Source organism: Microtus oregoni, unplaced genomic scaffold (genome assembly GCF_018167655.1).
Source record: "Microtus oregoni isolate MIOR12 unplaced genomic scaffold, Mior012 000028F_ref0000031, whole genome shotgun sequence".
NCBI classification, from domain to species: domain Eukaryota; kingdom Metazoa; phylum Chordata; class Mammalia; order Rodentia; family Cricetidae; genus Microtus; species Microtus oregoni.
This window is the reverse complement of record NW_024543087.1, coordinates 12544135-12567086: the sequence shown is the minus strand read 5'-3', so window position 1 is coordinate 12567086 and position 22952 is coordinate 12544135. Positions and strand designations below refer to the sequence as shown.

Genomic DNA, 22952 nt, shown 5'->3' with positions numbered 1-22952 from the left:
TTCTGAAACAGTTAGTGGAAAGATAGAAGAGGGGACACACATTAGTGGCTTTCAGAGTTTTCAGTTCAACTAATGGAAAGAAAAAAAGACTACAATTACATTAAACTTCATGACTACATGTGTTTACAGGAATTGGCTCTGAGGCTCTGAGGAAATCATGCCGGGATCCAGTGTCAAAGACTGGGTTCTCAGCTAGGAGCACAGCCAACAGCCAATAACGACTTAACTAGCTGTGCTGTATCATCTCAGCAACTTACTGTCCTTCTTTAGAGCTCCATGTGAGAGGAGAGAGACTTAGAGAAGACAGATGGGGGTGGGTGGAGACAATACAAGAACACCAGAGCCTTGAAGGCCATGTGCTCTCAGGAAACTTAGATAAGGTACATTTGCTTTTCCCAGGGAACACATGTACCTGTGAGGTCTCAAATGTTGGCTCTCTTTACTCATAGATTTCCCAAAATGCCTCTGAAATACCCATTGCCTCTTAAAATCTGTAGCATATGCACATGGGATCCTGGGTTTCCCCATAGTCCTTATCTTTTAGACATGTAACTTGAAAGATTCTCTGATAAAAGTATCTGATGACCCAGAACTTGCATTAAGATGGCCCTGTGTGTGTGTTGGGGGGGAGGTCTTGGTGATAGGGCCATATGTTAAGCATTATTGATCATGAGCCAATAACCAAGGAAGGTGATTGGTTAGATGTCAGGGCACACAGAGATGTGTTTCTGCTCCACCTTGTCTGAAGGTCAGAGAGTCTGAGGTTATTTTTGCTCTTTCAAAGTTGTTGACAACAGGTGTGGCTACAAACAAGATATCTTGACCTCAGGAGTGGTTACTTGGTGTTTTGGACATTAAGATGGTTCATAGATGTGGAGATGTGGATCCATTCCACCATGACCAAAGATCAGAGAATTTAAGCCTACTTCTGCTCCTTCATTTAAAATAGGACACAGGGGCGTGGTTACCTACAGAGTACTTGGTCTAGGGGTGTATCCTGCCTGAGACACCAAATGCTTTACTCAGAAAAAGTAATGACCTGATGTCTCAAGTACTGAAGCAATCAACTGTTCTGGTTGTCCTTGGTGTCATGTTAAATCAGTCTTTTGCCCCCCCCCCCGTTGTATTGTGGTATAAAAGTAAAAATAAATGCGGGCAAACTCAGAATTCAGCATCCAGTATTCGCTGAGTTCTCTTCCCGTTACTATCCTGTGTCTCCGAGTTTCTTTCTTATCTCTGTTCTATTCCTCATGCTCCTACCCTATGACTTTTAAGAACCCGCCCTGGCTGGATAACTGCAGAAGTCACTGCAAAAGGTGACTTACGACAGTTAGATCTATGATGGCTCTTGACACTGTCTTCCTTTGTGCATTTTGAGATTTCCCATAAAAACAGCATTACACAGTACAAGGATACAAACGTTAAAACACCTGGAATAAATGTTCTCTAGTGTTTCTAATTTCAATGCTCTGTAATTTAGCTTTCCAGGGAAGCTGAAAAGAAAATGAACTTTTAGAGACACCGTGTGCCCTTTTGTATGTTCGGTGGGGTGTTGTGTACTTTATACGCCCAGACACTGTGTGCATGTGCTTGCTTCTCTGATGCTATAGAGACCTCTGGACTATGTCTGGTGTGTCCCATTTTCCAGGTTAGATAATTAGATAATGCACCTAATTGCTGCTATATATGTACTTTGGGGCGAGAAGTAGCAAATACAAGGATGAAGAAGCCAAATAAGAGCTGTCATCAACCATTTCTCACAACAACGTGACTTGGTTTAGTTACGTGCTTTTGAAGAGCTGTGGATTGAACTTAGGGCTTTGAGTAAGCTAGGTAAGTGTGAGCTACATCTCCAGTTCTTGATTTCTTCCTTTTCTGTGGATGTTTGTGCATGCACAGGTACACACATGTATGTGAATGCATACATATGTGTGCTTGCATATGGAAGCCAGAGGAAACATTTAGGTGTCATTCCCAGGAACCATCCACCTTGCTTCTGGAGGCAGAGTCTCTCTTTGTTCTAAATGTGCCAAGTTAGGTTAGGCTTGCCAGTCATTGAGATCTACAGATCTGCGAGTTTTGCCTCTCTAGCACTTAGGATTACAAGCAGGCACCACTGTGCTTAGCTTTTTAAAGGCAGGTTTTGGGAATCGAACTTGGGACTTCATGTTTGTGTGGCAATCACTTTACCAGTTCTGCTGCCTCTCCAGCCCCATTTCTTAAGAATATGTGACTAGGTTGGCAAGGGATGAAAGCACTTGCTTCTAAGCTTGGACATCTGAGTCCAATCCCCAGATCCCCATATGGAAGGACAGACCCGACTCCAAAACACTGTCCTCTGATCTTCACACACTTGCCATAGTGTGTGCAATACTGCAAGAGTTTGTACATATACAGAAACACATAAATAAACACTAACTAACCAACTAACTAACTAACCAACTAACTAACTAACTAACTAACTGTAATTAAAAGACTATAAGCAGGTGTGGTAGCATGTGTTTGTAATGATGAAGAAAAAGAGGAAGAAGAGGAGGAAGAGGATAGGCAAGACATAATGTGTTGCCAATGACTTCTCAGTAAGGTTCTGATCTATAGACCATCAGGAGAAAGGGGTGATGTAAGCAACGCACAAGCAAATCAAAAATCCTGATTCCAAGGTCGAGTTGCTGGGGTCCTATTCTTGCCACTCATGGAGCTGCATGACCTTGGGTAGGTCACCTATCTTTCCAGAGCTTCCCACTATTCTAGCCGTGAAATGGACATCACAGTAGAATCTTCTAGTGTTGAAGAATAGGGTTGTATCCGACTAGAGGGAGCATTTAGTGGACACTCGCTGTTGTCCTTGCCACTAAGTAAGCGTAGAAATTGATGGAACCAGGGAAGGCAGAGAACAAAGTGCTGTCTGGGCTTGTTTCTGAACTGTCAGTCAATGGTTATTTTATCTTTTTCTTTCTCTTTCTCCCCTGGACTTTTCAAACAGCTAGTAGCTGTTACACCTTTATTTAAAACTTCTCCCCCTGTCTCTTTCTTGAGACCCATCTCATGCTGTTGCCTTCTTACTTCTGCTTCTCAGTTGCTAGGATGACAGGTCCATGGCCAGCTAAAACATAGCTCTTAAAAGTAATTTTAATCTCTGAGGGCCAGTAAAATAGCTCAGTGGGTAAAAGCACTTGCCGTAAGCCCCGTGACCTGAGTTTGATCCCTGGGTTCCACACGGTGGAGGGAGAGAACCGATTCCTACAAGTTGCCTTCTGACCTTACACAAACACTGTAGCAAGCTCATGCCCACATATACATTAAATGAATAAATATGTGCAATGAAAAATTAAAAATATATTAACAACAAAAAGTCTCTTCAGAGAAATTTCAATGCCCAGTAGGACCTCCACTATGCATATTCCAGATGATATTTAGAAATTGTGTTTAAGTGCCATATCATAATTGTGTTATATTATGGAGTATACATTATATTTCTGATATATGGATCTGGGATTTAACATAGCTGATAAACATGTCCATCGTTTAGTTTACTTGGCATTTTTGGGATCTACTTGAAATCTATCTTTTTGCTTATATTGAAATGTGCAGATACTGACCAATAATACAACCACTTCCTGGAAGAGTCCAGCAGAGAGCCTTCCCTGTTTTGTCTGCGTCTTCCCAGCAGGCTTTCTCCTCTTTAGGGTGCAGCCTCTTAAAGGCCAGTGATATTCACTGTATACACTGATCCTCTCCCCAGCTCATGTCCCAAGCTAGCTGCCCCTCAACACTGCTCCTCCACATCAGCAGGCCAACCTCTTTTGAGAAATGTGAGCCCCCTTGATCGAATTATGAATGGCACTTTGAGAAGAAAAAAAATCACACCCATGCATGCTGTTTGGTATCTAGTTTCTTAGGGTTCGCTCCTAAGCTCATCTCCACTGGCTAGTCGGATGCCCTAAACATCAATGGCAAACTGAGGGATGCATAGGCACACAACAGGCACACAGATGCCTTTGAGAAAAATAGACTTCTACAGACCTGAAATCGTAAGCCGGATAAATTGGTGGGTAATTACGGGCATTACATAGAAGGTTTTTGCTTTGTCAAATGATTTACATGAGGGCATCTATAAATAGCAAGCCCATGCTGTGTGTTTGAATCATGCCGCTGTTTTACCTAAAGGCTAAGACCTTTCTAGAACACACCTATTGCAGGGCGGCAGGCCCAATGCACTTTCTCTCTTGCCCTGAGCTACACCATCTACAGAATTCCAGATCACCTCTGAAATGGCAGCTGGCCCTCGGCTCTCTAGGACTACTGGCCAATAATCGGCAAGAATGAGTTCCTTTGGGTACCAGGTAGAAGAGAGGTGCTGTGCACAGGGAACCCGTTTTGAAAGGGATCATCTAGTGTGGTGGGTCCCACTTCCTTAGCTCACACAGGGACTGGAAGAGTCTGTCAAGCCACTGAGACAGAGTTAGGCAATCTTACCTCTTCTTCAAATGGTCGTGTCTGCCTTTCCAATTGGATTTTAGAGAAGTTGCCCCTTGTGTCCAGATGAGATGGCTGGGAATTACACAGGGGCAAAGATTTTGGTCTTAGACCACCATCTCTCTGTTAGCTAACTATCGACACTAAAGTGTATACTGCCAACATGACATCACATGACATCCATCACGAGCACCTCTTGAGCTGTGATGCCATCCAAGGTGGCACAGCAAGTCCACAGGGTCCCACTTTTCCTCGCTCTGGTCTGCCGTTTAAACAGGTGTCCCTTTGCAGCATAGGGAGCACTCACTCCTGCGCCCCCCCCACCCCCATGCTACAGGTAATCACAAAGCCCCTGCATTGCCAGGAGCCTCCCACTTAAAGGAATCTATGAAATTAACTGCAACTCGATCTTACGAGGTTTACTTTCCCGGCGGGGTTGCCATTTGGCTCTGCACGGTTAAGCAGCCACACTTTACTTGGTTCTCTTCCAGTTTTTCCAAACATGTGCCTGGCACCCCACGCAAGTTTCAGAGGAAATATAAAAGTGACAGAAGACGTGCTGCGGGCTTGGTTTTGTGTATATGTGTTAGTGTGACTCTTAAAAAGACAAGTGTTAAGTTCTACAGAGTAGCAACTTCTACAAGGGGAAAACTAACTTTCTTACAAACCCAGACACTTCTCTTCGCCTAATTTATTTCTTTAAACTCTTGGAATCTGAAGTTAGAGATAGGGAGGCACCCTAATAAGGGTCCCACGCTGTGGGCTCAATGCCCAAGTTTTCTAAAGGAATATTCCTAGGCTAAAACTGTCTTTTTGCCCCCAGAAGCTATCAGAACCCACCCACACTGGGGACACAAGCAGGTTTAGGGCACACATCATCCTAAGTCCCTCTCCCGCCCAAGGAAGTCATTTGGGCACTGGGGTTAGGGTGAAGTGCCTGGGCTCCTAGGGCAGAGGCACGGCAAAGGTTTGTATCTGGGCAGCGGGCTTGGCATAGCTGTAGCATGAGAAGCAATGGGTCCTGCTGGTCCCAGCTCCCTTGACATGGGACCCGAGAGGAAAGGTGACAGAGGGAGAGGGGACTCTGTGTTTCCCCAGGGCAGGCGCATGCACCATATGCACCATACCTTGGATTCCAAGCTGCTAGTGGACGCAGGAGAGGGCGGTTGCTCTGTGCCCGTTGCCTCACCGGTCAGCCCGTCCCCGTTATCCTCGCGGGCTCCACTCGGAGGGATCATCGTGGCCTCGGGAATGGTGTTGGGCTCCTGCGGGGAACCTCAGGCTCGCTCGCCTTTGCGCTCGCTCAGCGCCGGGTTCCTGGGATGTCCATCCCGCCAGGCGGCGGCGTGCGCCCTGGGGCCTTGCCCGGCCGGGTCCTGCCCACCTCCCGGGCCTCCGCCCCGCCCCGCGCAGCGCCCGCGGCCACCTCGCCCGAGATCGCGCGCGTCGAGTCGTGACTGCCGCCCACCGCAGCGGGCGGGTGGGACCAGGCTGGCCCCCTGGAGGACGGGAGGCGGCGGCTCGGGGCGGGGCTGCGCGGTCTCCTGTGGGGAACCCAGGGCGGGCGGGGGCGCGCCCACCCCGACAGTGCCAGAGATCCGGAGTTCCGCACGGGGTCTGGTGATGTTATTCTAAGGTAAATGCTCGGCAAACCCTCAAGAACAGAAAGCTAGTACAAACAAGTGCTATGGGCCACTTTCAGCAACCCCCTCATCCCTGGCCCCGAGAGTGAAGAGAGACGTGGTGGCCCTTAGCTTAATTTATAGTTCGGTGACAGCAGGGACCAGTGTGGGCGTCCTCTGACCCGTGGGCACTGCAATTTCCGATGTTCTGCCTTGATCTAAATCAGGCAGATAATACGCTTGGTGTATGGACACCTGGTCCCCAATTTCTTCTGCTGAGCCTCACAGGCTCGCTATGGGTTTGGTACTGTCACTTCCATTTATAGACGAGGAAACCGAGGTTTGAGCCGGGTTGCTTAAAGTCAGTCACTCAGCTATAAATGGCAGAGCTGGGACTTGGGAGTGATTTGGGATTTTCAAGTCCACGCCATTTGAACTGTGGAGCCTGGAAGCTAAGCCAGGCTTAGAATTGAAGAGGAAACCCTGGGCTACGGGGATGTGCTTGTGCTTAAGGCTCGCGTAGGGGCGAATTGGACTGCTCTACTCAATCTCTTGGCAACACACCCTGAACATCACTGGACCAAGGCACAGAAATCCGGTTTGTTTTACACACACGACGGAGTATGTAGCCCAAGGGAATACTCCAAAAATTTTAAAAGCCTATCCAAAATCAGTACAAAACTTCCTTCTTATATTTATCTCATCAAAAAAAAAAAAAACTAAATTTGTCACTTGTAGTTAGAATATAGAGTAACAGGAGTCTTAGCGATATTTGCATATGCACATATAAGGCCTCATTCCTTTTTACTGTCCTTTGTGGCCTTCCTTCAGCTCACCTCCAAAATCACCAACGTCACGCAGGTGTGAAAAGGCCAGCCTGGGATAAGTGATGAGTTCTAGACTAGCCTGGGCTACAGAGTAACAACTTGTACAACATTCTCAAAATGGAAAAGAAAACAAAATGAAACAGAAACAAAACCAACCCTAAAGCCAAACAAACCCTACAAACCCTGCTGTGTCTCAGCCCAGCCCTATTGGTTAGCCTCTAGGGCCTCAGGTGTTCCTCCACCAATACTATTCCCATCTGCTGGATGGAGATGAAATTCTCACAAGTCGACATCACACCAACCGCCAGCTTTAGGCAGAGCTCAGAGGGACGCAGTGCTGTATAGACAGATCTTGGGCTGTGTCTGATTTGTGGGAGATTGTTTACTAGGAAATGCTACAGCATGAAGAAAACATCAATGATGTCTTCTTTTCTGGGTGTGGAGAGAGAGAGAGAGAGAGAGAGAGAGAGAGAGAGAGAGAGAATGAGACACATACAGAGAGAAAGACAGAGGGAGAAACACAGAGAGACACAGAGAGAGAGACACACACACACAGAGGCATACACTGAAGTGCACAGATATACATATAACACACATAGGGAAAGACAGAGTAGTACACACACAAACACACAGAGACTAAGACAGACACAGAGAGGGAGGGATAGAGAGAGAGAGAGAGAGAGACAGAAAGAAATATCACACTCACACACACACACACCACATACACACACACACACAGATGGAGGGAGGAAGGGAGGGAAATCTTTTCTATGTCTTACAAGTAATAGTTACCTGCCTTTGGTTTCTGGAACAAAACCAAATCTTTGTTCTTGTGTTTTTCTCTAATGAACTTTTCTCATTTCATTTTTTTGTTCTATTATTCTTCAACATATCTCCAAGGGTTCACTACTTGCCTTCTCCCTCCTTAGTTCATTTATCTCACTCAGGCTTCCAGATCAGCGCCATATTGTCATGGTGCTCTTCCCCAAGTAATCAATGGCAAAGTGGGCAGTCCTCTGACTGGGTGTCTTAGGGTTTCTGTTGCTGTGAAGAGACGCCGTGACCACGGCAACTCGTATAAAGGAAAGCATTAATTGAGGTGGTTCATTTCAAGTTTCAGAGGCTTAGTCCATTATCATCATGGTGGGCAGCGTGGCGGCTGGGAATATGGCAGCATGGTGTCAGACATGGCGCTGGAGAATTCTACATCTTGATCCAAAGGCAACAGAAAGTAGTATGTCTCACTGTGTGTGACCTGAGCAATATGAGATCTCAAAGCTTGCCTCTGTAGTAACACATTTCCTCCAACAAAGTCACATCTCCTAACAATACCACCCTTTACGGGTGTGTGTGTGTGTGTGTGTGTGTGTGTGTGTGTGTGTGTGTGTATGTGTGTGTGTGTGTGATTTTCCTTCAAACAACCACACTGGGTGAGAATTTATGCCAGGGAAGGAATAGTGTCCTCTTCACTTGTTTCTCTAGCTACTAAATACTCTGTTGGTTACAAGGATGCTGGCAATAGTCATGAACTCTAAAATTGTCCAGTGTTGGTAACCTCATGGCCCTAGTTTGAACAAAGGTTCTAGAATACATGTGGGAAACAGTGAGATTTAAAACCAAATAAGCTCAACCTGAAGGCTTTTGCCTTTCTTGGCTCAGAAGAGTCACTGATGTCCATGATGGTGGGACTCTGTTCTAGGTTGTGTGTGTGTGTGTGTGTGTATGTGTTGCTATGATAAAACACTGACCAAAAGCAGCTTGGGTCAGGAAAGCATTTGTTTAGCTTATAGGGTTTAGTCCATTATCAGGAAATCCAAGGCAGGAACTCAGTGCAGGATCATGGACTGAGGAACTGAAACAGAGACATTGCTTAATGGCTTGTTGTCCGTTAGCTTGTTCAGTTTATCTCTCATGCATAGGCAGGCTAATCTGCCTGGGGATGGCACTGCCCACAGTGGGATGGTCACTCCCATATCAATCACCAGGTAAGAAAATGCCAAAGACATGCCACAGGCAAATTTGATCATGGTAATTCTTTTATTGAGATTCCTTTTCCCCAAGTGGCTTTATGTGTGTATCAAGTTAACAGCTGAAGCTAATTTGATAAGCTTACTGATGTCCATGGGGGTAAGGGATATTCCAAAGAAGAGTTACATTCATAGCCCCTCTCTGGGGACAGGCAGAGTGAGCCTGGGCTGTGCTTGTCATTGTAGGGCTCCCGGCATGCATGAAAGGAGCTACTTCTGAGACAGGCATAAAAGGTGTTGCCACCAATGCTTGGATGGCTGATCTGCTTCCAGTGACCACAGCGTCACATTTGTCACAGATGATTCCTGGACCCAGTACTGTGGGGACATGTATATATCATTGGCAATGCCTATAGGACGGTGATGACACATGGGAATAAGGTCAACCCATGGTCGTTCTCCACGGCCCCAGCTGAGCATGGTGTCCCTGTCCTGTGTGGCTTTGTGCGAGACCTTCTCCTATTCTGTGCTGGGTTATTTCTGTTAACTTGATTCTAGCTGAAGTCATCCAGGAAAAAGGAACCTCAGCTGAGGAATTCCCTCCCACAGACTGACCTGTGAGCATCTGTATGGGGTCATTTTCCTGATCAATGATTGACGTTGAACTTCCCAGTCCACTGTGGGTAGTGCCAGCCTAGGCAGGAGAGCCTGAGTTATGTAAGAGAGGAAGCTGGACAAACCACGAGGAACAAGCCACTGAGCAGCCCTTCTCCATGGTTTCTTCTTCAGTTCCTGCCTCTAGGTTCTTGCTTTGAGTTTCTGACCTGGCTTCCCTCAGGGATGGACTGTGAATGGGACATGTAAGCCAAATGAACTCTCTCTTTCCCACCTGATAGAAACCCATCTAGGACACACTCCCTTCCTCTATTAGCAACATGACAGTGGGACTTCACGGAAGCCTATAAGACATGCATTAGGAGCTGTGATGGCATTTCAGTTGTGGTTGCTGAGTTACTTTGCTTCTACTGCAAGCTCACAGGTTCAGGGAAGAAAGGCTGTACATGGTTATTCCAAGTCTCAACTTTTCAACAGGACCCTCTGATTTCTGAATTTTCTGTATGGTCTGTGCCATTCTGGTTGCTGGATGAAGATATAGCCGACAGATGGATAGAGTGGTCAGAACTTTGCGTTCACAGACTTGGCCTGGGAGCCCTCCCTCCTGCTGCATATGCTTGTCTGTTAAGCTGTAGCAAGGGCAGAGCTCTCTTCCTAATCACGCAGATTGTTCTCATTGGAAAATGTGTGATATATTCTGTTTCCAAACATCAGTGCCTGCAATTCCCACGTCACAGAGGCCAAGCTGTTTCCACAGCCAGGACTTTGGGTTTGGGGTCCATGGATTTACCTTCCATCTGAAAATTCTTTTTTCTTATCTTCAAAATCATTTACTTATTCTGTGTGCATGTAGCCAGAAATGTGCATGGGTACATGAGAACCATGGTACATGTGTGGAGGTCAGAGGACAACTTTCAAGAGCCATTTCTCTTTTCACTAAGTGGGTCCCAGGGATGGAACTTGGGTGATAAGGATGATGGCAAGAGCCTTTCTCCACTGAACCATCTAGTTAATTCCTGTTTCTTTTCTTATTTGCTATCTTCTAGGATATAAGCCCCATGATGTCAAAGGCCTCCCATCTCTTCATATGTCCTTGATTGTTGTATGAGCTGTGATGGGCTGCATTCCGGCCACCCCGGCTCCCGCATGGCTAGCTTATGCCCCGAAATAATTACACAGAAACTGTATTATTTTAAACACTGCTTGGCCCATTAGTTTTAACCTCTTATTGGCTAGCTCTAACATATTGATCTAACCCATTTCTAATAATCTGTGTAGCCCATGAGGTGGCTTACCAGGGAAGACGTTAACCTGCATTTGTGCTGGGTGGGAGAATCATGGCGACTCCCTGACTCGGCTTCATCCTCCCTGCATTCTGTTCTGTTTACTCCGCCTACCTAATTTTCTGTCCTATCAAAGGCCAAGCAGTTTCTTTATTAATTAACCAATGAAAGCAACAGATAGACAAATGACCTTAACCAAAAGACAGATGACCCTTCTCTATCATTTCCCATTCAGCAGGAAGCAGTTTGGAGAGAAAAAACTGCGCCCATGTTCCCAAATATTGTTTATAACTGTACTTTTACATTTGAAGGGGGATATGATATAGATATGAATAATTTGCATTGGTATGGATTTTAATGTCAATTTTGTTATATGTATATGTATTTCTGCTCTTGATTAAGGTATTGTGTAGTTCATTTTTAAAATGTAATGTATAATTAGGAAATATAGGTTGCTAATGGATAATCATGAATAATAGTCAAGTTTGTAGTCATGTTAATTAGATTTTCTAGATATATAGAGATATATTTCAGTTGGATAGGCATTCTTCATCTCTCTCAAAGACTGCAGAATATGGCATTTAAAATACTTTAATAACTTAGGGTTTTTCATGGCAATGAGACACATCTGCTCCTGGGAGCACCAATCTACTTCAAGAGGATGATGGGCATTGAAGAGGCTCCTTATGGAGTTTGATAGCCATTTGGGCAAGAAACTGCTCTTGCCTGGACTGATGCATAAACTGGACACAAAGAACCCGCAGAAAGAGGACTGCTGAACTTGCCTAAAGGTGAGATTGTCTTTCAGGGTTCCTGACTCATGAAAGAGTCTGTGAGACATTCTGCAGGACATAACAGAAAGTGACTGAACTGTCTTTGAAACTTACTCCTTCATGGAAATGTCTGTTGGATACTATGGGCCTGTAGGCTGAAGATGGATGCCCCAACGGTACAAAAGAACTTTGGGTGACTGTCCAGGCAGCGAGATGTCTCTGTCATTTCTAGAGTTTTGGATTCCTTGTTTGCTTAGGTAATATTATATCCTTCTGGAGTCTTTGATGGAGTTGAAGAATGGATACATAGTTGTAGTTTTCTTTAGTTATGATAAAAGATAAAATAGATATAAATATTATAACTGTAATTCTTGTTTGATAACTGTTTTGTTATATTTAATTTTACTATGTTAAAATGAAAGTCTTCCTTTTTTTAAACAGAAAAAGGGGAAATGATGGAGGAGGGTCATTTTTCTATTTGTTGCTTTCATTGGTTAATTAATAGAGAAACTGCTTGGCCCTCTGATAGGGTAGAATTTAGATAGGCAGAGTAAACAGAACAGAATGCTGGGAGAAAGAAGCAGAGTTAAGGAGTCGCCATGATTCTCCCACTCCAGACAGACGCAGATTAAGATCTTTCCTGGCAAGCCACCTCGTGGGCTACACAGATTATTAGAAATGGGTTAGATCAATATGTAAGAGCTAGCCAATAAGAGGTTGGAACTAATGGGCCAGGCAGTGTTCAAAAGAATACAGTCTCCGTGTAATTATTTTGGGTACAAAGCTAGCCATGCGGGCGTCCGGGTGCCAGGAACGTAGCCCACCACTCCTATTACAACACTTGATGCTTAAATGTTCAAATGATAGGAAGTGTTTATTTCATGAATGAGCAGATAAATGAGAAAGCACCAGTGTTGGAGAGAAACTTACAAAGCTAATGAAAAACAAACCGTCTGTAGAGGCATAAAGATCAAGCCCAGAATTTCACTAAATGGATTTGTATTAAACTGACTTCTAATGTCTTATCATTATCCCTATAGATTATTACAGCTCTCAACACTTATCAGAGATGCTTCTATTTACAAGAGGCAGTGATTAATCCAGAGATCCACAACTAGTCAAGGTGAATGAGAGAACAAGAGACCATAGAATCCTCACCCCTAACCAGGACATATATATCACACCCCCTCCTTCCAAGGCTCAGAGGTCACTGTGGGAGAGGGGGCAGAAAGACTGTCAGCTCCAGAGGCAGTGGGTGACTATTAGGAAACAGTGTTTTCCAGACACAGCAGGGCATTTGCACTTAGGCATTCATAGCGGTTGTGACAGTATACACAAGACCTGTGCAAACTCAAGCCAGACAAAAATACCAACCTGGAGAGGGGAGGAGAGTACAAAGCCCTGCCCCTAGCTGAGGAGCTATTGGCAATGGATAGTTGCTGGGAGAGGGAGAGTCTGTTTTTTTTAAAAGTGTCTCCCTGCCCAGTTGGTCAATAACATTTCTGTGGAAGGCCACATATCCAAGTGTATATAAACAACATAGATTGTTTTTTTTTTTTAAAAAAAAAGAGGACACAAAGTTGGGAAAAGGAGTGGACTTAGAAGGCGTTGGGGAGGGGACTGCGTGTGATCAAAACACACTGTGGAAAATTGTCCAGCAGCTAATAAAAATGAGGAAAGGGGATCAAAATCCAGCTCAGTTAGATGTATTCCTTTGTAGTAGGAAGCTGCTTGTTTGGTCCCAGCTGCTCAGCCCCAAGATAACCACACAGAAACTGTATTAATTAAACCACTGCTTGACCCATTAGGTCCAGCTTTTTATTGGCTAACCTTTACATCTTAATTTAACACATTTCTATTAATCTGTGTATCACCACATGGCTGTGGCTTACCACCAAGGTTCCGTCTGGTATGTCTGTTCCCCGTGGCAGCTACATGGCATCTCCTCTGACTCTGCCTTTATTCTCCCAGCATTCAGTTTAGTTTTCCCACACAGCTCCACTATTCCCTATCACAGGCCAAGACATAGTCTTTATCCGTTAACCAATAAAAGCAACACATATGCAGAAGACCTCCCACACTATTCCTTTTCTAAGCCTCTTTCTATGGAGCAGTGAGCCACTGTCTGTTCTCTTTCTTGTCTTTCCCAATGGCTGTCACTCTATCCACCTCCAGAGTGAGACAAAATGATCAACCACATGGGCCTTTTCTCCCAGCTTCAAATTTATTATGTTTTATAAAACAACCCCAAATATTTTTCTTAAATAATAGTTTTATCATTGTTAAATCATGATTCAAGGGGAATGCTGAAGAATATCAAAATGTTCTAAAATTCTACCCCCATTTGTTAATAACTATTATTATTTTGATAAATGTCCTTTTAGAAAGCATGTGTACATATGGATATATTTAAGTGTATTTGCTTATATTTATGTAAAAATGATCTCAGGGCATTAATCATTTTGTGACTTCCCTTTCCTTCAATGTTATATCTCAGATGTAGCTTTGTGTCAATACATATCCATGAATACATCATCTTATAAAGCTTGTTTGTGTTCTGCTGTATAGACACACTATAGCTTATTTATGAAATGCCATTTATGCTCTTTGCTAGGAACTTTCAGAAAGCAATTGCAAATTCATGATCACTTTTGTCTCTAAATAGCATGGTAACTACTGCTGGGCAGGCTTAGAAAGCCAGTTTCACTGTGTATGAGACTGCTGGAAACAGGTAGGCTTTATGACTTCTTCAGTAGGTTTGGTTAGGTGTAGGGGAAAGACTCTTGCTTCAGCCTACAGTGGGAGGCAAAGGCATTGAGACTGTGTGAGATTTCTTCACGGCACGACCTGAGAGCGCTTGAGGATGAGACAGCTACACCAAGAAGACAGACTTGGGGAAGGCTCTGGTGGAATTTGAAGGAGTGATTTGATTTCAGTGAAAGAATAAAGGGAAGCAGAGAATTTTATGCAGAACACATGGTGTTGGCATCCATGTGGAGATACCCGGATGTGGCTTGTTCAGGTTTACCTTAGTCAGTGTTCTGTTGATTTGAAGAGACACCATGACCATGGCAACTCTTATAAAGGAAAGCATTTAATTGGGCCCGCTACAATTCAGAGGTTTAATTCATTGTCATCACAGCAAGAAGCATGGTGCCATGCAGGCGGACATAGTGCTGAAGAGGTAGCTGAGAGTTCTACATTTGGATCTGCAGGCAATAGGAAGAGAGAGACACTGGGTTTGCCTTGAACATTTGAAATCTCAAAGCCCTCCTCCAGTGACACACTTCCTCCAGCAAGGCTGCACCTCCTAATGGTGTCATTCCTTATGCATTTATGGGTGCCATTTTCAAGGTTCTTCTCTCTCTCTCTCTCTCTCTCTCTCTCTCTCCCTCCCTCCCTCCCTCCCACCCTCCCTCCTTTCTTATGTGGCCATTGAGTTTCTTTGTGTATCTGTGCATGTGTATGGAGGTTACAGATCAACCTTGAGTTTTCTCCTTAGGAGTTCACCTTGTTTTTGTGGAGACAGATCTTTCATTTTCCTGGGACTCTCCAAGTAATCTCAGCTGGCTGTATGCTGGCTGGCAGGTCTTACAGACCTGCCTCTGCAACATGGAAAATACAGGCTTGTACTATACGCCCAGAGTTTTACACAGACTCTGGGACTCAAACTCAGGTCCTCATGCTTGCACAGAAGGCACCTTACCTACTGGGCTGTCTCCTCAGCCCCTTTTCTTGTGATCAAAATCAACAAATCAAGTCACATTGGGTCCATGAAAGACAGAGAGGCAGAGAGAGACAGAGAGAATGCAACACAGAGAAAGGCTGTTTAGAACTGAAGGATTGTTTACAGAATAGTTTTAAGTGATGGCACAATCTTCAGGGGAAAACAGACTTGGTCGGTCTGGAAACTGTCTTTATTATAATTACTACAATACTGAAAGCAAGCAAGCATGTCAGATGGATTGCTGGAGGGTCATGTGGGTCACAGAATAAGAGAGAGCCAGAAGTCAGAGTTCTGAGGGACATAAAATCTCCAGTCTGCTGGAAGACAAAGTACTGTGATCTTCATCAAGGAAGGAAACCATTCCATGCATGGGTCTAGGAACTCTCCCACCCACACATAACTGGGCTCATTTACAACATCTAAGAGATTATGAATATTTGATGCATTCTGAAGGATGTCTTCAGAAGTGAGCAGAAAGTCTGAGCTTGAAAACATAAAAGACATTCCAGAAAAATTGATCAAAGTTGCTGCTCTTTACCTATAAAGCCTTGAACTTGCTTTGAAATGTTCTCTGAACACCTGTAGAACCATGCTTAGAGAAAATGGCCATCAAAAATTCTGCTATCATGTTTCCTGGATAGGCCTTCTTGACTGCTTCATCTTTCTGCCTCCTGACCCTCTACATTCCTCCAATTGCCCACTTGGCAGCCATGAGCCATCTGTCAAGCCCTTGACAATTGGCCTGGAAAAGATGACTCAGGGCTCAAGCTTTAAATGCCAACTCTCTCCTCCACAGCAGAAGCAAGCCTACCCATAAGGATCGTATTTAAAAACATACCTATATTTCATCTGTCTTTTGTCTTACAGAGTTGGCTAAAACAATGGGAAAATTTATGCTCCTCAAATATTAATAATAATGCTGTGACATTTAATAACCATAGCTTATCAGAAACAGGTGGAGTCGGAGGCTGGATCCCTAGAGCCAACAGTCAGAATGATCTCTATATGTGGTTGAGGTTACCTCATTTCTTCTCTGAAACGAATACTGCCTAAATGACAGAGTCTACCAAGAAAATAGCCAGTGCTTTAAAGTTAATCAAGTTATTAATATCTGAATTATAAAAACTACTCATATTTTAAATCTGTTTTAATTTACTATTTCTCTAACATTTGAAGAGTAAGTCACCAGATCTTGTTTTTTTTTTTAACTCCTTGTATGTTTTTAGAGCGAAGAATAAGTATTCAGCTTAAGATACTAATAGTGCAACATAAAAGAGATATAAAAATATATGAAACCTATATGTCATTTATTGATTGGTCAAAAGTTGCTGATGTCTGCTGTCCACCAGGCATGTTTGTTCTCTAGTTCTAAGAACACTGAGAAGTGTAGGCACAAATGATGTCCTTGGGTATGAAGACAATGCTATGGTAACCTTGTGCAGAGATGCCCAGGGGAAGTTCATCAAAGAGAACAATAAAGGGTACATGGGAATTCCCCAGGGGAAGGGATGAGCCATTTCACACCTTATGGTTGTTGCTCACCCATGCTGTTCTTTCTTGTAGTGTGTTAGCGTAGATATTTGTAATTATTATTTTGAGAGGTAGCAAAGTGATCTAGTGGTACTGGCAGATCAGTCTTTGTAAATCCCTTCTCATTTTAACTTATGTACTTAGCTGTCCCAGATTTACCCGAATCCTCACTTGAAATTTCTTCTCTTTCCTGATATTTACCACAATTTTAAAGTCTTAGATATGTATGCATATTTGAGAAATATGTAGAGTTAATTAGTGCATATATGTGTTTTAAATTGCATAAAACATGTTGTGCTTTGGCACAGTTTCCTCTGTAACTTATTTCAGGAAACTGAGTTTGATTTTGACAACAGCATTAGAAGTAAAGTATGTGAAGATTATTTAGAATCCATGAATATCCACATTGCTGATTACAATTTTTTACTATTGTAGAGTTACCATTTCTGCTCTCGTAAGCATTTCTTCACCCATGCTTTTGTAAGTAACCCAATGGACACGTTTATTCACTAAGATGGACTTTGATGATCTCTTACTTTGGTCTATTGTTCATTTCCTGTCTGAGGTGAGTTGATATTTGTTCTTATTTCTTTGGGAATAGTGTCACACAGCACTTATAGAAAGTATAAGTATGTCCATGAGCAGACAGCAAGTAGCATCCTCCAAGGTTCCTGTGGTATGTCTATGGCCCACAAATTCCTGCTTTGATTTCCTTCAATGATCGGAAATTGTACAATGACATAAACCCCTTTTTCCCCCAAAATTTCTTTTGGAGACAGTATCATATCCTAACGCCAGAAAGGAAACTAGAACAACATGTAAGTGTGAATTAAGTTTTCCACTCCTTTTCTTCAGATGCAGTCATCATTATTAATTTCATCATAGCCTTCATTTGCATTTTTGATGACTAATAAAACAAATTACCTTGTTATGTGATTATTGATTGCCAAAAACCTGCTATAGAATGAAAGAAACTGGCATGAACTAAGTATGATGTCACATACTTGTAACCCAGCACTTTGGATGTTGAGGCAGGAGGATCATGAGCTACTAAAAACAAATGGAGTCAGGACTTTAATTGAGAACCATTCCCATGGTGATAGTGCATAATTCTTGGAAGACTGGATGTCTATCTTCATCATGCATTAACGAAGACCTACTCATGCTCTTGTGGTAATGAAGATCCTCTCATAATCCTGCAGTGATGAAGTCCTTCTCATGATCCTGCAGCGATGAAGACCCTCTCATGATCCTGCAGTGATGAAGACCATCTCATGATCCTGCAGCGATGAAGACCCTCTCATGATCCTGCAGTGATGAAGACCATCTCATGATCCTGCAGTGATGAAGAGCCTCTCATGATCCTGCAGCGATGAAGAACCTCTCATGATCCTGCAGTGATGAAGACCCTCTTATGATCCTGCAGTGATTAAAACCTTCTCATGATCCTGCAGTGATGAAGACCCTCTCATGATCCTCTGGTGACGAAGACCTTCTCATGATTCTGCAGTGATGCAGACCCTCTCATGATCGTGGTGATGAAGACCCTCTCATGAGCAATCTAGATTTCATCTTCCACTTGGCAAAAGTGTTGTGCTACCTACTTTCTGTTTCCTTTACAATGATGTCAGAGAAAGCTAGCTCTAGAAAGAATTAAGTAAAATTCAGTGTCATGGGAAAACAGAAAAAAAATCTTGTATTTCAATAAAAATCCCTTTTACATCAAGAAACTAAAAGATGACAGATAGGACACAATGTGGAATTGATAGGGGTGTTAGAACTATCTAATAGATTTGCAAGAGACTGATGGAGACGCTTCAGTTTCCCATTAGAGGTACAACTAAAACACACAAGACAGAAAGCTTAGAACTTTGAAGTCTTGACTCACAAAAGAGCAGACACAAGGAGAACCAAATGGAAATCTGAAAGAAGAATTCCCATCAACCTTTCAATGCCAGAAAGAAGTGACAGAAGGAGGAAACAGTGAACAGGAAATTGCAACAATTGAAATTACACAATCTGAAGAGACAGAAAAATAGGTGGAAAATTGGACAGTGCCCGAGGGACCTGTGGGATCATAATAAAGGTTAATGTTCACATGAATGGAATCCAGGAAGAAGAGAAATAAAAAATATGTTTAAGGAGACATGACTGAAAACTTCTCACATTGAGCTAGAGATGAAACTCACAGGCTTAAGAAGATGAAACATCAAAATCCAGTAATAGGACTCAAGTTAAAATATAGTTTATGAAAAGTGGAGACAAAAAATCTCAAAGGAATTGAGGGGGGAGGGAGGAAGAAATAAAGAAAAAGAAAGAAAGATACTTCTACTTACAACAGGAAAAACAAAAATTAGATTATTTCTTGGCAGAAACCACAGAATTTGAAAGTAATATGGGGTCCCAAGAGCTGGGAGGACAAAGTTAGCATCTCAGAATCTCATGATAGAGAAATAACAGAAAGAAAGTAGAGTCGAGACATTGCCAGATGTCTTGAACACAGTAAGCGGGATGGGTAATTCTCATTGTCAGCTTGACTAGCCTTAGCATCAATATGGAAACACACCTCCATGTTTATGAGAAATTTTTTAGCTGCGCATGAAAGAACTGCTTTGAGTATGAGCAGCGCCATCCCATGGGCCGCAGTCCCAGATCAATTTAAAAGGATTCAGGTGGGTTGAGCACAAACATTCATCTCTCGCTGCTTCCCGACAGCACATGCGATGTTACCAGCTGTCTCTGTCGCCTGCTGTCACATCTTCTCCATTGGGATGGACTGAATTTTTTCAAACTTCAAGCCAAAGAGAAACCTCCCCCCCCCCCAAGTTTTGTCAGAGATTTGGTCACAGGAGGGGAAAGGTAACTGACACAGAAACCAAGAGAATGTGTCACCATCACAGGATCATAATAATGGCTGGGCAGGGATGGGGGCAACAGAAAGAACTGGAACAGAAGGAACATGATACAGAAGGGGAAAAAGATACAGTAGAATTATAGACAAGTATACTAGATTATTATTGTCTCTTGAAAGTTTTGGGGGATGTTTTATTGTTTGTTTGAGGCAGGGAACACGTATACCAGGCTTCCATAGGACTTGGTTTGTAGTTTAGGGTTACCTTGAACTACTTCTGATCCTTTAGCCTCTTTGTGTAAATGGTAGGTTTATAGCTGTGAGTCAGCATATCCATCTTCCTTCTGAAATTTTCTAAATCACGTTTGTTGTGGAAGTAAATAACCTAACACTGGGTGCTGTGGTTTTAAATGCGTATAAATTAGATATTGAAGACAAACTTGTTACATGTAGGAATGAGTAAGAGACGAAAAAGTTTTCTCCATTTATCTTCATAGTAAAGATAATATACTACACATAGGAGACAAATATTGAGAATACCTGATCTACCAAAAATGCTAGGAGAAGAGAGAAATGTAAAATTGCTACAACAAAAAAGTTACAGTGGGACTGTCTAAAGTGCCAAAAGTGTGATCCAGGGACTGGAGAGATGGCTCAGTGGTTAAAAGTCCTGGTTCCTCTTCCAGAGGAGCTGGGTTCGATTCCCAGCACCCACAAGGTGGTTTACAACCATCTGAAACTCCAATTCCAGGGGATTTGACACAGTCTGCCTCTGTAGGCACAGATTGTACATGGCACAATCCACGCATGCAAACAAAATACCCATTCATGTAAAATAAAATGCAAAAACAGAAAACAAAACACATCTGCTAACCTGGTCAGCTTAACTTCATCGAAGTTAGAACTTTTATTTTGTGAAAGATGCTATTGAGCCATCACAAAGAAGATGATCACAGCCAACACATCTGACAGATGGGATTCTGGGATCTATGTTTAAAAAAATCTCAAAATTCATCACTGCAAACAATAAATCCAATTAGAATTGGGGTGAATGACACAAAGCGTTGACTGACATTGGGGCATACAGAGCAGTCAAGCCCAGGAACAGACTTTAATACCATTGGCTGTTAGAGCAATGAGAATTAAACCCCAGTGAGATGCCAGGTCATACCTAGCAGTCTTACAAAAATAGCGACAATACTTGGTATTGGTGAGGAAGAGGAGAAGCTAGGCCAGTCCCATTTCCCTTGTGAGAATGCAAAATGGTAGTTACTTTGGATGATAGCAAATTCCTTTAAAAACTCTGGTTCCTACTATAACATGACCCAAAAATTTCCTTCTCCTGCTAATTCCAGAAGCATAGAGACTCATATTCTCACCTAACCTTTACATGAACGCTGCAATGGCTAATCTTGACTGTCAACCTGATACACTTGCAAAGAGAAAACATCACCTAAAGAATTGCCCTGATCATATTGGCCCACGGGAATGTCTATGGGACATTTTCTTGACTGCTAATTCATGGGAGGGTATATGCCACCATAGGCAGCACCAATCCCTAGACAGTATTCCTGGGCTATGTAAAAAGATAACTGAACCCAAGTCAAGTCTAGTAGAAAGCCAGCAACCACAGTTCCTTCATAGTTTCTGCTTCAGTTCCTGCTTGAGCTCCTGTCCTAACTTCTCCCAATATAGGTTTTGACTGGAGAATTACAAGCCAAATGTGTTTGCTCCTCTGAGTTGCTGTTCATGGTATTTATCACACCAACAGAAAGAAAACCAGAACAAATGCTAGTAACTGCCCTGGTGTAGGAGGCCTTCTGTTTATGTGTTGCTTTCATTGGTTAATGAATAAAGAAGCTGCCTTGGCCTTTTGATAGGACAGAACTTAGGTAGGTGGAGAAAACAGAACTGAATGCTGGGAAGAAGAGCAGAGTGAGAGATGCTATGAATCTTCTGCCTGAGACGGATGCTGGTCAGAATCTTTCTGGTAAGCCACAGTCATGTGGTGATACACAGATTAATAGAAATGGGTTTAATTAAGATGTAAGAATTAGCCAATAAGAAACTAGAGCTAATGGGCCAAGCAGCGTTTTAATGAATACAGTTTCTGTGTGGTTATTTCAGGCATAAGCTAGCTGGGTGACCGGGACCAACAAGGGCCCTCTCTCTTGCAATAGTGCCCCAAATTTGAAACAGCCTGGCTTTTCTTCAACAGTCATATGCACAGATGACAAGAATATAGTATGAACTATAAATCAAACAAAATGAGTTATTGATGAATTTATTGATCAATATAGGTCAATTCCAAAACAGTTGTATTCTACATAATTCCACTTATATGTTTGTGAAATTAAAGTTATAGAAATGAAGAACTGATAAATTTGTTGCCAGGGATAAGGAAGGAATGGGGAGACAGACAGAGGGGGTGTGGGTACACATGGACAGTATAGGGAGACAGACAGAGGGGGTGTGGGTACATATGGACAGTATAGGGAGACAGAGAGGGTGTGGGTACACATGGACAGGATGAGGAAACTTTTTGCATCTTGACTATACCAAGGCCTATGTTCTTATTATGATACTATACTATAGTTTAATAAGACTTTACCAACAGAAGAGATTCACAGGATCCCTGTGTTTATATATTATAAACTGTGTATGAATCTGTTAATATTTTAAGAAAACAATGTAAGTAAAACAAAGATCAATAAACCACAAAAGATTAGTCAGTAGATCAGAGGATGTAGAAAATATCAAGATTTGCCCCTTGTACACTTTTGTGTCACTAAAACAAAAATCAAAGTAAATAATGTGGCCACTTTCATCCATGAGCTCTGCTAAGAGAAGAAAAAACATCTTTTATCTCTAGGGAGAGTGAGGAAATCTACACTGTCTCACTAATTGCCCAGTTTCTAGAAAATTACATGTTGCAATAGCTATTTAGATGAATAATTCAATTGTAAAATACTACTTCACTTTGGGGGATTAATCACACCCTACTCAGGAAATGAGTCTGGAGTCGGTAAGAGAAATTATTGATCCCTTTCTTCTTATTCCTTTTACCTACACTATATTTACATATAGTCTTTGGTAATTACATCACCTATGATGGACTCGTCCTGAAGCAGATGTGTAAAAATAAATACGGAAGAGGTTACAAAAGTGAGCCCTCTGACTTCAGCTTGGGTATGTTAAAAAGCTACATGTTTTTGTCCTGCGAAGAAACAAACAAAAGCGTTAAGCAAGAGCAAAGACTTTCCTTAGACTTACCGAACGTT

The 22952-nt window shown here is 42.7% G+C and overlaps 1 protein-coding gene across 1 annotated transcript in view; it reads right to left on the bottom strand.

The window, feature by feature from the left end:
• Positions 1-5841, bottom strand: part of Stac (SH3 and cysteine rich domain) — a 123021-nt gene extending 117180 nt beyond the window's left edge. Inside the window, exon 1 of the mRNA XM_041677362.1 lies at positions 5604-5841. Within this exon, the coding sequence (XP_041533296.1) occupies positions 5604-5714 (111 nt within the window). The 5' untranslated portion in view covers positions 5715-5841. The remainder of the gene's footprint in view (positions 1-5603) is intronic.
• Positions 5842-22952: the final 17111 nt, after the last annotated feature.